The 18,615-nt window shown below is 44.2% G+C and overlaps 1 protein-coding gene across 4 annotated transcripts in view; it reads left to right on the top strand.

Moving 5' to 3' along the window:
- trmt2b (tRNA methyltransferase 2B) overlaps nt 1-17,672 on the top strand; it is a 35,544-nt gene extending 17,872 nt beyond the window's left edge. For 2 of the 4 annotated variants that reach the window (XM_078546947.1, XM_078546946.1), the window contains exons 7-13: nt 727-873; nt 2,043-2,137; nt 3,485-3,699; nt 6,112-6,213; nt 7,053-7,172; nt 14,315-14,414; nt 17,461-17,672. In XM_078546947.1, the coding sequence (XP_078403073.1) occupies nt 727-873; nt 2,043-2,137; nt 3,485-3,699; nt 6,112-6,213; nt 7,053-7,172; nt 14,315-14,414; nt 17,461-17,587 (906 nt within the window). In that variant the 3' untranslated portion in view covers nt 17,588-17,672. Of the gene's footprint in view, nt 1-726; nt 874-2,042; nt 2,138-3,484; nt 3,700-6,111; nt 6,214-7,052; nt 7,173-14,314; nt 14,419-17,460 lie in introns of all 4 variants that reach the window. The other 2 variants (XM_078546949.1, XM_078546948.1) reach the window with 2 other exon arrangements.
- The last annotated feature ends 943 nt before the right edge of the window (nt 17,673-18,615 follow it).

Raw genomic sequence — 18,615 nt, 5'->3', positions numbered from 1 at the left:
GACACATGTTGAAGTCTGACAATGACAACTGTTGGAACTTCAATTCAATTAATTAATAATTAATCACAAATTGAAAAGTTAGTCTCAGTAATGGCGACCTTGAAACTATCAGCGATAGTAAAAACCCAGATGATTCATTAATGTCCTCGGTAGGAAATCTGCCACCCCTACAAGGTCTGGCTGATAAATGACTGCAGACCCATAGTATTGTGGTTTGACTCTTGATTTCTCTCTGAAATGGCCAAGTAAGCCATTCAGTTGTAAAAAACTGCTACAGAAAAGTCAAACGGACTGCAACGGTTAAAAAGGTGGCTCACCACCAACTCCAGGGCAATTAGGGACGAAAGAATAAAAAAAAATTTCAGAGCAATAGCCCAGCCAGATCAGAAAGATCTCCTGTTCAGTACACACTCTGCAGTGTGTAAACTGACTGTAGAGTGTGGCAGTGCAATTGACCTTGGGGTGGATAAAGTGGGCAGGGTTTCTGTTGCCAAATGATTTGCGTTAGGAAATGAAGGTACTGATGTCAGGGGAGGGCCTAATGCAGTTGAAAGTTTCAGTGAGGTTTACTGAGTGATTAGCATTCAGCCTTGGCATCAGAGACCACTGTACCTGTGGAACTGTAATCCAACAAGGAGGCGACCCCTTCAGGAAGAGAGGGAGAAAACCTAGTTGGAGAAGGTTTGCTGCTTTACTTGCTTTGCACTCTTCTATACCACCCTATAGGGTTATGAGCAGTTTATCCAGCATTCTCCACTGGACCCCTGCATCTTGTTTCATGAAGGAGGACACTGGCGGGAAATCACAGTCCGCACGAACAGAAGGGGAGATATGATGGCCATTGTCTATTTCCATCCTCGGGACCTGGAGAAGGTACTGCTCAGCCATGTTGGTTTTCTGTCAGAGAACAAGACCAATCGAGTTGGTTGTATCTGATCATTTATGCATATCACACATCACAGACTCCCTCATGTAGCAGAATGTAACCGCAGGTGCAGTTTGGCACCACCATGTTACATCCTGCAGGTGGTGTAGGAGATTAACTTCTAACATCCCGTGGCTACCAGAAGCAACTTGCCATTCCTTCTCTCTCTAAGGAAAGACTTAAGAAAATATAGATTAGAATTTGCATTTATATAGTCCCTTTTATCACTGCAAGACATCCTAAAATGCTTTACAACCAGCAAAGTACTTTTTGAAGCGTAGCCACTTGTTTTTGTAGGAAACACCATTTATTTTGGGCAAAACAGAGCCCATAAACAGCAATGTGATAGTAATCAGATGATCTCTTCTACTGATGAGAGGGCAGACAGCCAACAGCTTATAAAGACCATCTGAAAAGCTCCCTCAGTACTGCACTGGGGTGTCAGCCTGGATTTTGTGCTCAGCTCTCTGGGGATGGGGCTTGAACCTACAACCTTCTGAGTCAGAAGTGCGAATGATACCACTGAGCCATGCTGACTAGTCTGTATCTCTGCCTCAGGCGTTTCCAACAATACAGTAAAATTTTTCTACTGAACTATTTTTACAGCTTGTGTAATTCATGTTGGATGTGGGTTGTCTTTTCCATTTGTGTCTGGAGGTTTGGTTTAGCTTTTCTTCAAACTAGCCTCAGTACAGCTCCTGAACTGACAGTGAATCAGGAAAGGACATCTATTCCTCAAAACCCATTCTTGATTTCTATAAAACTGTCAAAGGAGCAGTAAGCCTATGGAAAGACACGTTCTTTTAGGTTGCTCTGCTGCCTGGGGTATGCTTGATTCAAACCTTCCCTCCTTGTAGTTTGTAAATTAAGTCATGATTTCCTTTTCTTTTGTCCATTCCTATGTGCCTGACTAATGATTGGGAACTAAAAGGAGATGGGATGTTGCCCCCTTCAACTTATTTGTTGAGCAGGTTTGGCAGAATTCAGTGAAGTCCTGTGGCAATATGATGAGCTCAATACTTGGTTGTTCCATTGGGGAGGGAGTGGGGATCAAGGAGGAAGATGTATGTAGATATGTAGAGTGTTCTTGTGGAATTTTATTTGTTTGATTTTACAGGAGGAAATTAGCAAACATCAGAAATCATTGGTGGAATATTTTACCACTGGGCCGGGAGCTGTATGTGAATTGACCTCCCTCTACTTTCAGGAGAGGTACTTGTTCTTCTCTCTTAACCTTGCTGATGCTGATAAGCAGCTTGCTCTCTAGTTTGGACTTACAATTAGAGTTCCAACCCATCAGCAAACAACTTTTCTTGGTTTATCAATCATTCAGATACCTGGCTGCAGGAATGTCACAAGTGCTGTCAGCCCAATTCTAGGTAGACACAGGTTTATGAAACAGAGCAACCCAATGATTCAGCCCAAATCTTGCTAGGATCAGTCACCAGGACAACTGGTGTGGGAGATGGTGTTGTACTGAGCCAATAGGGGTCACCCAACCATCCCTAAAAAAATCTGGCAGTCAGAAGTTGGCTAAATATCTGTTTAAAAATTAAACTGAAGTTTACAAGGATGAGGCTGGATAGAACTGATCATTTACCATAAGAAATTTGTAATCATTTCTTGCTGACTTGGATTACACTGGGCTAAACTGTAAATACGGATGGTAAAGTTGGGTTGATATTCTGCAATTTTGCTCAGTTGCGACTGGAGAGTGGAGAGAAAACGTCATTGAGTTTTATCTTTTCCAAGGTTCATCGATGGTAGTTGCCAACCCAGGGAACTAAGGCATAGCCAATGATGAAATATCTTTGAAATGCAAACACTTTTGTAATGTGACAATACATTACAGATGACAAAAGATGTGAAGGCTGCAGGCAACCTCGTATTACTTTTGCTAAGCTCAGTAGCAGAGTGTCCAACTGTTAATTTTCCTAACTTTGTGTTACATTATTCTCACTTTTTCCCTTAGCTAAAAGGCCATGACATCAGTCATCCTCCATGACCTTTACCCTCAGTTTCTATTAATTACCATTAGCTCAGCATTCCAAAGACTAGTGGTCTTGTGGTACTGAGGTTGGGTGGCGGTGAAAAGGCTGCTGTGGAGCTCAAGACAAAACATGAACTGCCTTTTCCCATTGCATGTATAGAAAAGGTAAACATATCATTGTCAAACACATAGATGTATCTATAAGTGAACCAGAATTATACAAGGCATCTGAAAACTAGGATGAGAGTCGATAAAAAGGCAATCTTACTGCTAATTTGCACACAACAAAGTCCTGCAAACGACAGTGCAATAATCTGCTTTTAGTGATGTTAGATTAGAGATAGATATTGGCCTGGACACTGAATAGTACCATGGAATGTTTAGAACCATCTGAAATGGCAGAAAAGGCCTCAGTTTTTAAGGCCTCATCTAAAAGGCAGTACTCTCAACAGACAATTGTCCATGATCTGTGGAGGATATGGGTTTGTTGGCTCCATACCTTTCTTAATCCTTAACCTTTTTCTCTAATGTGGAGATTCTTTTGTAATGGTGTGTGTTTTCACTGATAGCACAATGACCCGCTGCCTCCACAAGGAGTCACCCTATCGGCTTCTCTATGGTGCTCCCTATATCTTTGAGGAAGTATTGGGCCTGACCTTCCGAATCTCTCCAGATGCCTTCTTCCAGGTGAACACTGAAGGAGCAGAGGTCCTGTATCAAACCGTTCGTGACCTGATCAGAGCAGATGGTGACTATATAGTGCTCGATGTCTGCTGTGGTACAGGTATGTGGGATTACGGTGTGTACCAAGATGTTGGACAATGATGGAAAAGTATTATATTTTCTCTGTTTGTTTTCTCTTTCACCTCTCAAGGTGCCCGACTAACTCTGGTTGGGAAAGGATAGTGGCTCTTCATGGACAGACAATAACACTCCCACTTTGACTTATCAAGAAGTGTGCTTGATCCATATGAAAGTCCCAATCTATTCCTTTCTCATATCTTTTAGACAATCTGGTCAAAGCTGATGAATCTGACCCTCAAGGAACTGATGTGTTGCCTGAGGCTCGTTGGCCATATCCAGCTTTGGTAATTGTTTCACCTTGGATGTCCAATATCTGTTTTCCTCTCAATTGCCCCTTTTTTTTCTCTCCATTCCTGAAGGCAGTTCCAAAAGAACTAAAAGCCCTCTTGTAGCTGACCCAAATGGCGACTCTCCATTATCAAGTTTGATTAGTGAGCATCAGTATAGGATCATTGGTGGGGCCTCCACTGCCAAATCCACTCCTCTGCTCGCCAAGAATTCACATCCCATACCCCAGCTCACATCAGATATAGTTCAGCATGGCACTGGATAGTGATGAGGACCAAGAATCCTGGGCAATATTTTTTTTTCTCTGTAGCCCATGGATATGGAGACCAGTTGGCCCAGACACACTGTAAAGTTCAAAGATGCAAAAGGTGTGACCTTCCTTATCTATGTTTTCTTGCTGCATCATATGACGCATTTGGATACTGACCAAGCCTTCAGATATCCTTTTGGAATATTCAGATTGTGATTGATTTCCAAAACAAAACTCGTGTTGTTGGGGTCAATCTGATCCACATTGGCCGTCCAGCCAACAGGTTCCAAGGAGCCTGAGTGGTAGAGGCTCCAATTTTCTTTCCACCACATGGCTGACCAGGAACCTCTCCTGCTCTTGCCGCCTGCCATTGGCGTGCATTGGAAGGATTTACAGGTTAATACTTAACCTGTTTGGCCAAGTTCTGAATACACCTTCCTTGGCCATCAAGTCCTGGAGTGGGACTTGAACCCAGAGCTTCTGGCTCAGAGACACGGACACCACGCAATGCGCCATCAGACCTCCCAATACTGACTTATCGGTATGTGGGAGACCTCACATTACAGTTGCTGAACTGAGGAGCATCAGTTTTCCTAACTTTGTGCTGCATAATTCTTGCTTTTATCCCTTATCATACATCCACCATGACCTTTACCCTTGGTTTCTATTAATTACCATTAGCCAAGACTTGCTATCTTGCTCGCGGATCACAATGGGCATCAGGGCAAGAACTGCCTCACCACCTTGCATGTACAGAAAAGGTAAACATATAGTTGTCAAACACACAGATGTATCTATCAGTGGGTCAGAAGTACATAAGGAATTGCAAAAAAATCTATCTTATATGATGAAGGCTGATACCAGCTTTGTAAGCACACTTGGAGATTGAGGCCGTCTTGTTGACATTCTCCAGATACAGCCTATTTTAGAAAATTTCTTGAAGAATTGTCTTTAATCACAGAATGCAACCTTCAATGCAAAATAGAATCCAAACACCTAATATATGTAGCATAGCTTCTCACACCCTCACTACAATCAAAGTTGTGACAAGGAACTGGGAGAGCCCCTGCAGGTTTTTTGATAAAAGATAAGTGGGATTCTACAGCAGAGTAGGCACTTAAGATGCTAATGAGCTATGCTTGGTGTCTTAAATTGTGAATAATGAAAAATTCAGCGGTTCACCTCCCCGTACTTCACGTACTCTACATATTCAGCAAGAGCTCCCGATGAAGGGTTGTGGACCTGAAGCATTAAGCCCACCTTCCTCTGTTCACAGATACTGTCTAACCTGCTGAGTGTTTCCAGCCTTTTCTGTTGTTATCTCAGACTTCCAGCATCTGCAGTATTTTGTTTGCTTGGGTGGGAGTGGGAATGGCCTGTGATGCTGAACCCAAGTTAAATACCTTGCATAAATACCAAAAAAATTCATGCTTGCTATATTTGTAGGCCTTGAGATTTTGACAGAGTTGTGTCGCGGCACGGTTGCTCCTTTATGGAATAATGTTAAATTAGAGCACCGAGATCTGTTCATATTAGCAGCTAAAGATTTGTAGAAGTTGATGGGAAGAGGCAGTTAAACTTTATACATGGTTCTAAGGCTGCATAGTGTACAGAAAGACAAGGGATGAATTGAGGTATCGGTACAAATTGCCACGCAGATCAGAAAGAAATAGAATGATGATCTACCCTAATTCCTTTATGCAAACTTCCTTTCAAACATGGTTTGGAGCAGGTGTCTAAGGCAAAAATGCCAAAGCGTCATTTGAACATGGCATCGACTGCTGTGCTGGAGGAGAATATTAGATACAAAATAAATGCATTGGTAAGTACTGAGTGCTTTGTTTTGTTTTTCAGGAGCTGTTGGTTTGACAGTGTGCCAAGGAGCAGCCAGAGTGATAGGAATTGAGCTAATTGATCAGGCTGTGGAGGATGCCCAGTACAATGCCATGCTTAATGGTATGTTGCTGATGGGGCAGTGTCACCAATCATTACATATAGTTCTTGCTTTCTTTTAGTGTCAAGAATTTGAATGCAAATGAGCTGAAACATGATTTCCTCAAGTTGACTTCACCCAAGGGGCCATTCTTGATGCATTAGTGCAAACAGTGGATATTGGCTGGCTGATCAACCGTGGATCAACCAGACTCCAAAAGATTTCTGTTTTCCCCACAGCCTGAATTTACATGTTACTCAGTAAGCTGCCATCCTCCTGGAAATTTTAATTTGTTCTGGCCCTTTAAGGGCCTATCATGCCATCATATTACAGACCCTCACCACCCCTCCCCGTTCCCCCCCCACCACCTTTCCCCACCATATGCTAGTCCTTTCCATGTATGCCATCACTTTCTGATTTCCCCCTTTAAAGTTCACTTTTCTATAATTTTTTATTGATTTCCATTTAATTCCTGATCTTATCGGAATTCCAGCAGAGAAACAGGGATTAGGTGCGTTGCCTGAGGAAGGCAGAGCTTTAGAAGGAGAGCTGACGCTGGCATTGACTTGCGGACCACTTTTATCAGTCAGCTGCTGGTCAGAGCTTTGGACCTGACCTCTGCCCATCTTTGGCTGAAGTCAGCAGATAACAGAAGAGGAAATAAATGGGTTGAATAGTCCCTAAAAATATACGCAGTGAGTGACCATTCTGAATCTGTGCAGTGAGAAAGAGTTTGAAACGCACGGCCCATTCATCCTGACACAGTTTCCAATGTGCATCAACGCTGGAGTCAGATGTTAGCCTGAGTTTTACCCATAGCTGGAGTTAACATGTTTTATGCTTTCCTTATTCCCTCTTGCAGGCATTGGTAACTGTGAGTTCCTCAAGGGTAAAGCAGAGATTGTTTTACCACAGTTGCTGCCCTCACTGGAGGATGCCAAGGCCCTCGTTGCTGTTGTGAATCCATCCCGGGCTGGACTGCGTAAGAGATGTAACCTTTTAGTTAAAATATGTTTCATTTACCTTGTTTACCTCATGCAGTGAGATGAAATTCTAGATTGTTATATACATATCCATCCCTGCTCTTTGGCAACCCAGTCAGATCCAGGGCCAAAATATAGGACAGTGTGTCAGAGATCTTGTTACACTGTGCTAGGTTCTAGCTCTGGGTGGCACAATGTGGCAAAGATCTTATACCATTCACCGACACCTGATTGCACAAATCCAAATTATCTTTAAGACCAGAGGTACCACAAGGATCAGTACTTGGGACTCAGCTATTTACATTCAATAGTAATGACTTAGATGAGGGCACTGAGTGTAACATATCCAAGTTTGCTGGCAATATAAAGTTAGGTGGGAAAGTAAGTGGTAAGGAGGATGCGAAGAGGCCCTTTGAGCCTGCTCCATCATTCAGTAAGATCATGGCTGATCTGCTTGTGGCCTCAACCCCACATAGAATATTGTGAAGTGTGAAGTTATCCACTTCAGTAGGAAAAATGAAAAAAACAATATTTTTGAACGGTGAAAGACTGGGAAATGTTTGCATTCAGGGGAATCTTGTACATGAATCACAATTACAGGAAGCAAACAATTCAGAATGCAAATACCATGTAAGCTTCCCTTATGAAGGGATTGAAATATAACAGTAAAGAAGTCTTACTATAATTATGCAGGGCATTGGTGAGGCCACACCTGGAGTACTGTAGTTTGGTCTCTTTACCTGAGGAAGGACATACTTGCCCTAGAGGGAGTGCAATGAACATTCACTAAACTGGTTCTTGGGATTAGGGGATTGTGCTATCAGGAGAGATTGATTGATTAAACGAACCTATGTTGCCAGAGTTTAGAGGAGTGAGACAATTAATTGGAACATACAAAATTCTTAAGGGGCTTGACAGAGTAGATGCTGAGAAAATGTTTCCCCTGACTGGGAAATCTAGAACATGGGGTCACAGCCTCGGAATGAGGAGTTGACCTTGATTGAATGACAGAGCAGACTTGAAGGAACAAATAGCCTTCCGATGCTCAATTTGGGTTCCTTCAGAGTCACTCCACTCCAGACTTCATTATGGCCTTGGTCCAAATTTAGAGAAAAGAGCCAAATTCCAGAGGTGAAGTGAGAGTGACGGCCCTTGACACCAAGGTAGCATTTGACTAAGTGTGGCATTAAGAGCCCCAGTAAAATTGACGTCAGTGGGAATCAGGAGGAAAACTCTCCATTGGTTGGAGTAATACCGAGCACAAAGGAAGATGGTTGTGGTTGTTGGGGGTCAATCACCTCAGCCCCAGTGTTCCTCAGTTCCTCAGAGTAGTGCCCTAGGCCCAAACATCTTCAGCTGCTTCATCAATGACCTTCCCTCCAACATAACCTCCAGAAAGGGGGATATTCACTGGTGATTTTACATTATTCAGTACTGTTAGCAACTCTTCAGATACTTAAGCAGTCAGTGTCCAAATGCAGCAAGACCTGGACAATATCCAGGCTTCGGCTGATAAGTGGCAAGTAACATTCATGCCCCATAAGTGCCACGTAATGACCATCTCCAACAAGAGAGAATCTAACCATCTGCCCTTGATATTCAATGACATTCCCATCGGTGTATCTCCCACTGTCAACATCCTGAGGGTTACCATTGTAAGGAACTTGACTGAATTAGTCATTGTCTTTTACTCTTTCATGGGATGTGGGCGGCGCTGGCTAGGTCAGAATTTTTATTCCTATCCCTAATTGCCCTTGAGACGGTGGTGGCGAACCATCTTCTTGAACTGGTGCAATCCATGTGGCATAGGTACACTCACAGTGCTGTTAGGGAGGGAGTTCCAGGATTTTGACCCAGTGACATTGAAGAAATGGCGACATAATTCCAAGTCAAGATGGTGAGTGGCTTGGATGGGAACTTGTAGGTGGTAGTGTTCCTGTGCATCAGCTGCCCTTGTCCTTCCAGGTGGTAGAGATCACAGGTTTTGGAGGTGCTATCGAAGGAGTTTTGGTGAGTTGCTGCAGTGCATCTTGTAGATGGTGCATACTGCTGTCACTATACATCAGTGGAGGAGGGAGTGGATGTTGGAGGTGGTGAATGCAGTGCCAATCTAGTAGGCCGCTTTGTCTTGGATGGTGTCAAGCTTCTTGAGTGTTATTGGAGCTGCACTCATCCAGGCAAGTGGAGAGTATTCCATCACACTCTTGACTTGTGCCTTATAGATAGTGGACAGGCTTTGGGGAGCCAGGAGGTGAGTTATTCGCCGCAGAATTCCCAACCTCTGACCTGTTCTTGTAGCCACAGTATTTAGATAGCTGGTCTAGTTTAGTTTCTGGTCAATGGTAACTCCCAGGATGTTGTTAGTGCAGGATTCAGCAATGTTAAGGCCATGGAATATCAAAGAGAGATGGTTGGATTCTCTCTTGTTGAGATGATCATTGCCTGGCACCTGTTGTGGCATGAGTGTTACTTGCCACTTAGCCCAAGCATGAATGTTGTCCAGGTCTTGCTGCATTTGGGCACGAACTGCTTCAGTATCTGAGGAGTGCTGAACATTGTGCAATCATCCACCAACATCCCTGCTTCTGACCTTATGATGGAGGGAAGGTCATTGATGAAGCAACTGACAAGGAAGTATTCAATAAACGGCATGACACTGGGAAGTTCTGAGGAACAAAGAGACCTTGGCGTGTGTGTCCATAGATCTCTGAAGGCGGAGGGGCATGTTATTGGGGTAGTGAAAAAGGCATATGGGACACTTGCCTTTATCAATCGGGGCATAGATTACAAAAGTAGAGAGATCATGTTGGAGTTTTTTAGAACCTTGGTGAGGCCACAGCTGGAGTACTGTGTGCAGTTCTGGTTGCCACATTGTAGGAAGGATGTGATTGCACTGGAGGGGGTGCAGAGGAGATTCACCAGGTGTTGCCTGGGATGAAACATTTAAGTTATGAAGAGAGGTTGAATAGACTTGGGTTGTTTTCATTGGAGCAGAGAAGTCTGAGGGGCAACCTGATCGAGATGTACAAGATTATGAGGGGCATGGACAAGGTGGATAGGGAGCAGCTGTTCCCCTTAGTTGAAGGGTCAGTCATGAGGGGACACAAGTTCAAGGTGAGGGGCGGGAGATTTAGGGAGGATGTGAGGAAAAACCTTTTTACCCAGAGGGTGGTGACGGTCTGGAATGCGCTGCCTGGGAGGGTGGTGGAGGCTGGTTGCCTCACATCCTTTTAAAAAGTACCTGGATGAGCACTTGGCACGTCATAACATTCAAGGCTATGGGCCAAGTGCTGGTAAATGGGATTAGGTAGGTAGGTCAGGTGTTTCTCAAGTGACGGTGCAGACTCAATGGGCCGAAGGGCCTCTCTTGCACTGTTATTCTGTGATTCTGTGAACACTGTGAAGATGGTTGGGCCTAGGAAACCGCCCTGAGGAACTCCTGCAGTGATGCCATGGGACCAAGATTATTGATCCCCAACAACTGCAGCCATTTTCCTTTGTGCTAGGTATGACTCCAACCAGTGGATGAAGATTGTTGCAAATGCCACAGCCTTGTCTTTTGCACTGATGTGCTGGGCTCTCCATCATTGAGGATGGGAATATTTGTGGAGTTGCCTCCTCTAGTTAGTTGTATAATTGGCCACCATTCACGACTGGATGTGGCAGGACTGCAGGGTTTAGATCTGATTCATTGCTTGTGGGACCGCTTAGCTCTGTCTGTCGCATGTTGCTTTCGCTGTTTGGCATGTAAGTAGTCATGTAGTAGCTTCACCAGGTTGACACTTCATTTGTAGGTATGCCTAGTGCTGTTCTTGGCATGCCCTCCCACACTCTTCATTAAACCAGGATTGATTCCCCTGGTTTGATGGTGGTGGTACAGAGTGTGCAGTGGTCACTCCTACCAATATTGTCATGAATAGGTGCATCTGCGACAGATAGAATGGTGAGGACGAGGTCGAGTGTGTTTTTCCCTCTTGTTGATTCTCTCACCACCTGCCGCACACCCAGTCAAGCAGCTATGTCCTTTAGGACTCAGCTAGTTCGGTCAGTAGTGCTGCTCCCGAACCTCTCCTGGTGATGGTCATTGAAGTCCCCCAACCAGAGTACATTCTGTGCCTTAGCCACGCTGAGTGCTTCCTCCAAGTGATGTTCAACATGGAGGAGTACTGATTCATCAGCTGAAGGACCGTGGTAGGTGATAGTCAGCAGGATGTTTCCTTGCGCATGTTTGACCTGATGCCATGAGACTTCATGGGCCCAGAGTCGATGTTGAGAACTCCCAGGGCAAGGGCAACTCTCTCCTGACTGTATACTACTGTGCCGCCACCTCTCAGGGGTCTTTGCTGTTGAGACAGGATGCACCCAGGACTGGTGGTGATGGCATCGGGGAGATTGTAAGGTATGATTTTGTGAGTGTGACTACGTCAGGATGTTGCTTGACTAGCCTGTGAGACAGCTGTCCCAATTTTGGCACAAGCCCTCAAATGTTAGTAAGGAGGACTTTGCAGGGTCGACAGGACTTTTTTTGCTGTTGTCGTTTCCAGTGCCTAGGTTGATTCTGGTTGGTCCGCCTTGTTTTGTTCCTTTTTGTAGACGTCGTAGCAGTTTGATAAAACTGAGTGGCTTGCTAGGCCATTTCAGATGGATGTAAGAGTGAACTATATTGCTATATTAATACTGTGACTACAGGAGCATGTTAGAAGTTGGGAATCCTGCAGTGAGTAACTCACCTCCTGACTCCCCAAAGCCTGTCCACCATGTACAAGGCACAAGCCAGGGGTGTGATGGAATACTTTCCACTTGCCTGGATGCTTCAACAGTACTCAAGAAGCTCGACACCATCCAAGTCAAAGCAGCTTGGAACCTTAACCACCACCATAAACATTCACTCCCTCTACCACCAGCACACAGAGGCACTGCAGTAACTTGGGAAGGCTTCTTCAAAAGCACCTTTGAAACCTGTGACCTCTACCACCTAGAAGGACAAGGGCAGCAGACACTTGGGAATACTCTACAAGCCATACACTGTCCTGACTTGGAACTACATCACTGTTCCTTCACTGTCACTGGGTCAAAATCTGGGAACTCCCTCCCTAACAGTACTGTAGGTGTACCTGCAGCGGTTCAATAACACCGCCACCTTTTTTCATGGGATGTGGGCATTACTGGCTAGGCCAGCATTTGTTGTCCATCCCAATTGCCCTTGAGAAGGTGGTGGTAAGTTGCCTTCTTGAACTGCTGCAGTCCATCTGGTACAGGTACACCCACAGTGCTGTTAGAAAGGGAGTTCTATGTTTTTGATCCAGCGACAGTGAAAGAACGGCGGTATAGTTCCAAGCCAGCACTGTCCGCAAGCATGACCCAGACCTCCCTGTCGCTTGCCATTTCAACACTCCACCCTGCTCTCATGCCCACATGTCCGTCCTTGGCCTGCTGCATTGTTCCAATGAAGCTCAATGCAAACTGGAGGAACAGCACCTCATCTTCCGACTAGGCACTTTACAGCCTTCCAGACTGAATATTGAGTTCAACAACTTTAGATCATGAACTCTCTCCTCCATCCCCACCCCCTTTCCGATCCCCCTTTTTTCCAATAATTTATATAGATTTTTCTTTTCCCACCTATTTCCATTATTTTTAAATGTATTTCCATCCATTGTTTTATCTTTGCCTTTTAGCCTATTTCGATCCCTTCCCCCTACCCCCACTAGGGCTATCTGTACCTTTATTATCACATTCCTTAGATAATATTACCAGCTTCAACACCTCTTTGCCCTTTTGTCTGTGACATCTTTTGGTTATCTCCAACTATCACTGGCCCTCTATCCAGCTCTACTTGTCCCACCCCACCTTCAACCAGCTTATATTTCACCTCTTTTCTGTTTTTCCTTAGTTCTGTTGAAGAGTCATACGGACTCGAAACGTTAACTGTGTTCCTCTCCGCAGATGCTGTCAGACCTGCTGAGTTTTTCCAGGTATTTTTGTTTTTGTTTTGGATTTCCAGCATCCGCAGTTTTTTGCTTTTACCGAATTGGAGGGGGATTCGCAGATCATGGTGTTTTCATTTATCTGTTGTCCTTATCCTTCCAGGTGGTAGATGTCGTGGGTTTGGAAGCTGCTATAGAAAGAACTTTGGTGACTTGGTACACACTGCTGCCACTGTGCGTCAGTGGTGGAGGGAATAAATGTTGAAAGTGGTGGATGGGGTGCCAATCAAGTGGGTTGCTATGTCTTGAATGGTGTCAAGCTTCTCGAGTGTTTTTGGAGCTGCATTCACCCAAGCAAGTGGAGAGTATTCCATCAGACTCCTGACTTGTTCCTTGTAGATCATGGACAGGCTTTGGGGAATCAGGAGGTGAGTTACTCACTACAGAATTCCCAGCTTCTGACCTGCCCTTGTAGCCACAGTATTTACATGGCTGGTCCGGTTCCAGTTTCTCATCAATAGATGTTGATTGTGGGGGTTTCAGTGACGGTAATGCCATTGAATGTCAAGTGGAGATGGCTATATTTGCTCTTGTTGGAGATGGTCATTGCTGTTCTCAAATGCACTTGGGGATGGGTAACAAATGTTGGCCTTGGATTGGTAGATGTAAAACTTCTGTTATCCCACACTCTACCAACTGTAATTCTCTGTTAATTGGAATTCTGGGACCGGGTCTGTTTTTTGATTGGAGATGTCAAACTCACTGGTATTAGTTACCGGCAGCCAATCCTCACCTTGGTCTCAGTGTCCCTCTGCTTTACAGCACCATCTTCCGTCTGCTGCTCATTCAATTCCTGTGCTCCTGCACCTCTTGTGATACCTCAAAAACTGCATGATCATCCTGGAGTTTTCTCATGATCATCCTGGAGTTTTCTCATTGAATGAAAATGTGGAACTCAAATCTCAGTTAACCAACATATTTGATTAACTGGCACCTCCCATTCCTGGAGCATGCCGGATAACACAGATTTTCCTGTATCAAAGCAAAGTGGGAATCGCCTTTCAATGAGGGCCTCTTATTTGAGGCATATGGTTTGATGAATGACCAGCTTTACTGATAGAGTGACTGAATAGTCACAGGCTTTCTGAGCAGAGGAATGTGTTAAGTTATTAGACTATGGATGATGAGGCATATATACTTTTTGTTTCTTTCAGATTACAGGGTGGTGCGAGCAATTCGTAACTGTGAGCAGATCCGGAGGCTTGTGTACATCTCCTGCAAGCCAGAGGGTGAAGCAATGAGGAACTTTGTTGAGTAGGTAGCGTTGGCAAATATTCAAAGCCATTTTACTGCTGGTCAGTCACACAAATTCCCATTTAAATCAATGCACCTGGAAGTTGGATAGGGAGCCTCATCACCTGGACCAAGTGAGCTGAAAAGATATAGCCTCTCAGTTAGTCCAGGGATGCACCCACTTCTAATTAGCAGGGGTGGAGTTTTGTTTGATCAACTAGTGAAGGCGAGGTTGAGAGATTTTGGCAATTTTGGCAAAGTCAAAATTTTGCTGACCTGACAGGAAGGAGACTGATCTGGTTGATGGCGACTTACCTAGTGTGGAGGCTGATCTAGGAACTGGATAGACATGCTGACTGAACCTGGAGAGTGAAGACTGGTAAAAAGAGGTTCCTGAAGAAAAATGAAGGCGAATTCACAAGCTGCATTGATTCACTTGAAAAATAATTGTGGAGGGAGGGGACAATCTTGAACAGAATGGGCATTATTATGATGACCTTCACTGTTGGGTACTCTGCCAACAATTGCTGTCCAGGCTTATTTAGGCAAAGTATTGGACGACAGCTGGCCCCAGTCAAACTGCCATTGGGAGGATCTGTACCCTAGTTGGAGTCCATTGTGGGGGGCTGTATACTGGTTAAAGTATTCCGTTGGGGACAACTTAAACCGGGGCCCAGGGGAGGGGGGTGCAGACGGTGCCAAACACCTGGACCCGGGAGGCTCGGGCGGGCCCTTGCCCGTTGCTCTAAATAGAGTTTCTTGTTGACCGCCAGCTCAAGTAGCCAGAGGCTGCAGGGCTACAGCCCTGAAAGACTGACTTAAAAAAAAAATCGGAGCGTTCAAGCTGAGTTCTGATTTTTTAATAAAGCTGATCTGTCAGTTGCTGCACTGCTGCTTCTGACCTTTGGGGTGCTTCGTGGCTCCAATTTTTTTTGAAAAGCCCTTCGAAAAACCACTGAGCTGTCCGAAGGTCAATGGCAGCAGCACAACAACTGAGAGGAGTTGGTTGAAAAATGGGAAGTAAAATCTCTATTTTGGAGCCAAGTTGATGCTGGAGGAGGGGGAAGGAGAAGGGCAGGCGGAACGGGGTCTGGCAGAGTGGTGGGGGAAGGTTGGGTGTCTCTTGGAGTGGTGGAGAGTAGGTTGGGGCTTTTGGAGGGGTGGTGGGAGATTGGGGGTGCTGGAAGCATGGCATGTGGGCGGGGACGGGTGGGCAGGGCGGTGGGGGAGGGGGACTGTTGGATAGCTGGGTGCAAGCTTGGCTCTTGGAGGGCTGTGGTGGAGAATAGATTGGGGTTGGAGGGGTGGGGGGAGATTGGGGGTTGTTGGAGGGGTTGGTGTCAGGTGTGGGGTGGGGACGTCACTTTTTTGCTGTTGGAATTTCTTATTAATTTTTTCCATTTTAGGCTGTAAAAGTTGTGTACAACATAATTGCATGACAGTTTCTGGGAGATAGGGAAACAATCTAGTTCTTGAATTAAGGCTGTACTGAATTTATGTACCTTGTATCATTCTTCTCTGAATTGCTGATCTGAATTTTTCAATCTGCTGCACATTTTTCCTATGCTGCTGGTTGATGTCTAATTGACAAATCCTGAGGATAGTGTCTTTAGCATAAAAGAAGCAGATGCATTTATTGTATATTTTGGATTGGTGCCAGAGAGACCAGAAGTAAGGTTATATTAGTTACAGAGTTGAATTGTTTTCTAAATGTAGTGATTTCTTCATAGCCACTTTCCTGACATCAGTTGATTACTTTGTGATTAATTATCCTTAGAGAATCAACATTGGGTCTCCAATTTCACCATTGCTGCAGTCACCCTGCCTATTGTATGCAGATATAATGAAAGAAAGACAAAACCTACAGTTATCCAGCACCTTTCACAATGTCTCAAATCACTTTACAGCCACTTAAATATTTTCAAGCTGTGGTCACTGCTATAATGTAGGCGATGTTATCAAATGGTGGAGTGGGCTCGAGGGACCGAATGGCTTACTCCTCCTAATACATATGTAATTCTGGATGGTTGAGATTAGGTGGGTTAGATGGCCTTTGTCATCCATGATTATCTTGCGAACAGAGGGTGGAATCATGGCTGGAGTTCTGTTTATTTTGTTGCTAATGAAAGTTTACTGTGAGTAGGTTCTTTGAAGGGTGAAATTGCCAAAACAGGAGCATGTAATGGGCTCTTAGCGAATCAGTAACCTGTTTTATCCTGCAAATGATTCTCAAGAGTCTTTTCCATTGACTTCAATCTTGTCCTTTCCTGTTATCCCACTCTATCTTGGTGCTTTTGAGGTATTGAATCATTATGATAAAGTGTTGCATAGCAGATATTGAAAATATATTGTAGCGAGAAGCAGCAATCAGCAAATTTTTCTGCCAAATTAAAATTATTGCATGATGCTGATAAAATAAAATTTTCACTCTCTCTGGTTTAACTGTCGCAGTGGGATTACTTCAAGGAAACACAAAAACTAACATTGCATTATATCGTTGTGCTCTTAATATTAATGACCATGCTGCATAGATATCCAATGATATTTGTAACTAGATGCCAACAGTGGGTGTCATCATTTTGCTAGTACCTTTCTGTGATTGGTGAATCTTGAAAAGGGGAAAAATATCATGCATGTCTGAGGGGGAGGGGCAGTATGCGTGGGAGGGGGTGAATAAGGAACCCAGAAAGAAGAGAAGCACCAAAGCCCATGATTTCCTTTCCTGGCCCTGACTGAAACCCAGTTAGAGTTAGCTGTGCCCCAGTTAGCCCTTCTGTCAACAAAAAGAAGCCCCTGGCTCAGGAGGAGCAGGGAAGCTGAGAAAAATTATTAAAAGTGGGAAACAAATTTGTTTATTATTTGAAACCATAAACTGCCCTAAACAAATCAGGCCTATTTGAATAATTTCATATTTTGTGCCAGCAGAAGTGGTCATGTGCAGAATAGTTCAGAGATATAATCATCAAAATTCATAATTTTATTGACCTGCTGGTCTGTTACAGCCAGTAGAACATCGTCCTAGTTGAGCGATTGCTCCCTAAGCTATAACAGTTCTTGCTTCTTTCAGACTGTGCTGCCCGCCTGACCAGCAGAAGAAGCTGTTCGGTGATCCCTTCGCTCCAACATTAGCTGTACCTGTGGACATGTTCCCGCACACCTCTCACTGCGAGCTTGTGCTGCTATTTGAGAGATAAGTCAGCGACCACCCCTTGAGTGAAGAGATTGTTTGCTGAAAACATACACTTACCATTAAAAAATATTTAATATTTTAATAAAATAAAAATATTATTGCACAATTTTATTATTTTCCCTCATGCGTTAGTCATTTTCGCTTCAAAGTTTTCTCTTTTTGGGCTATTTTTTTGCAGTCAACATTTTCCTTCAAAGCACTTCGTTGCCATGAGTAGAACAGTTTAGTGTTTATGTTGCACAAATCTAGAGAATACAATTGAATCCCCTCCATGCCTGTTTGAGAATCTGAATTTAAATTATTTTTTAAATAAATCTTGTATCAGTAAAAGTGAGCACAAAGCTATTGGATTTGCTGAAAACTGAACTTCTGCCCTTTAGGAAAGGAAACCTGCCGTCTTACCTGAGTCTGGCCTATGTGTAACTCTAGTCCCACACTAACATGTGGCTTTTAACTGCCCTCTGAAGTGACGTAGCTCAATTGTCAGGGCAATTAGGATGGTGAATAAATGCCTGCCTTTCCACCGATATCCACATCCCAAGAATGAATGAAAGGCTGTGTACAATGTTAATTGTGGACATTTGTTAGGTTCCAATGCTGATTGCTTCAGATGAAGATGAATTGTTCAGGAAGCCTCACCAAATGAAGCTATCCTTGAGTTGCTTTATCTATCTGTCACCCAGTGAAGCATTTCTGAAGTATAGCCACCATTCTAATGTAGGAAACATGTTTCAAACTTTCACGCAGCAATGTCCCAGAAACATCAATGTGATTATGACCCACAATCTGTTTCAGTGCTGTGGGATCTTTTACGTCCATCGGAGAGGGCCTTGGTTTAATGCCACATTTGAAAGGCAGCTCCTCTTAAAGTGCAGTATATGCTCGGTACTGCATTGGAATGTCAGCTGAGATTTTGTCAGCTCGAGTCTCCGGAATTGGATTTGAACCCACAGCCTCTGGTGCAGAGGTGTGAGAACTACCTCTGAGCGGGAGTGGGGATCAAGTACGTGAAAGATACTGTGTTTGCATAAG

Source organism: Cetorhinus maximus, chromosome 8 (assembly GCF_964194155.1).
Source record: "Cetorhinus maximus chromosome 8, sCetMax3.hap1.1, whole genome shotgun sequence".
NCBI classification, from domain to species: Eukaryota; Metazoa; Chordata; class Chondrichthyes; order Lamniformes; family Cetorhinidae; genus Cetorhinus; species Cetorhinus maximus.
The sequence above is the reverse complement of the archived record's forward strand: the minus strand, read 5'-3'. Positions and strand labels throughout refer to the sequence as shown.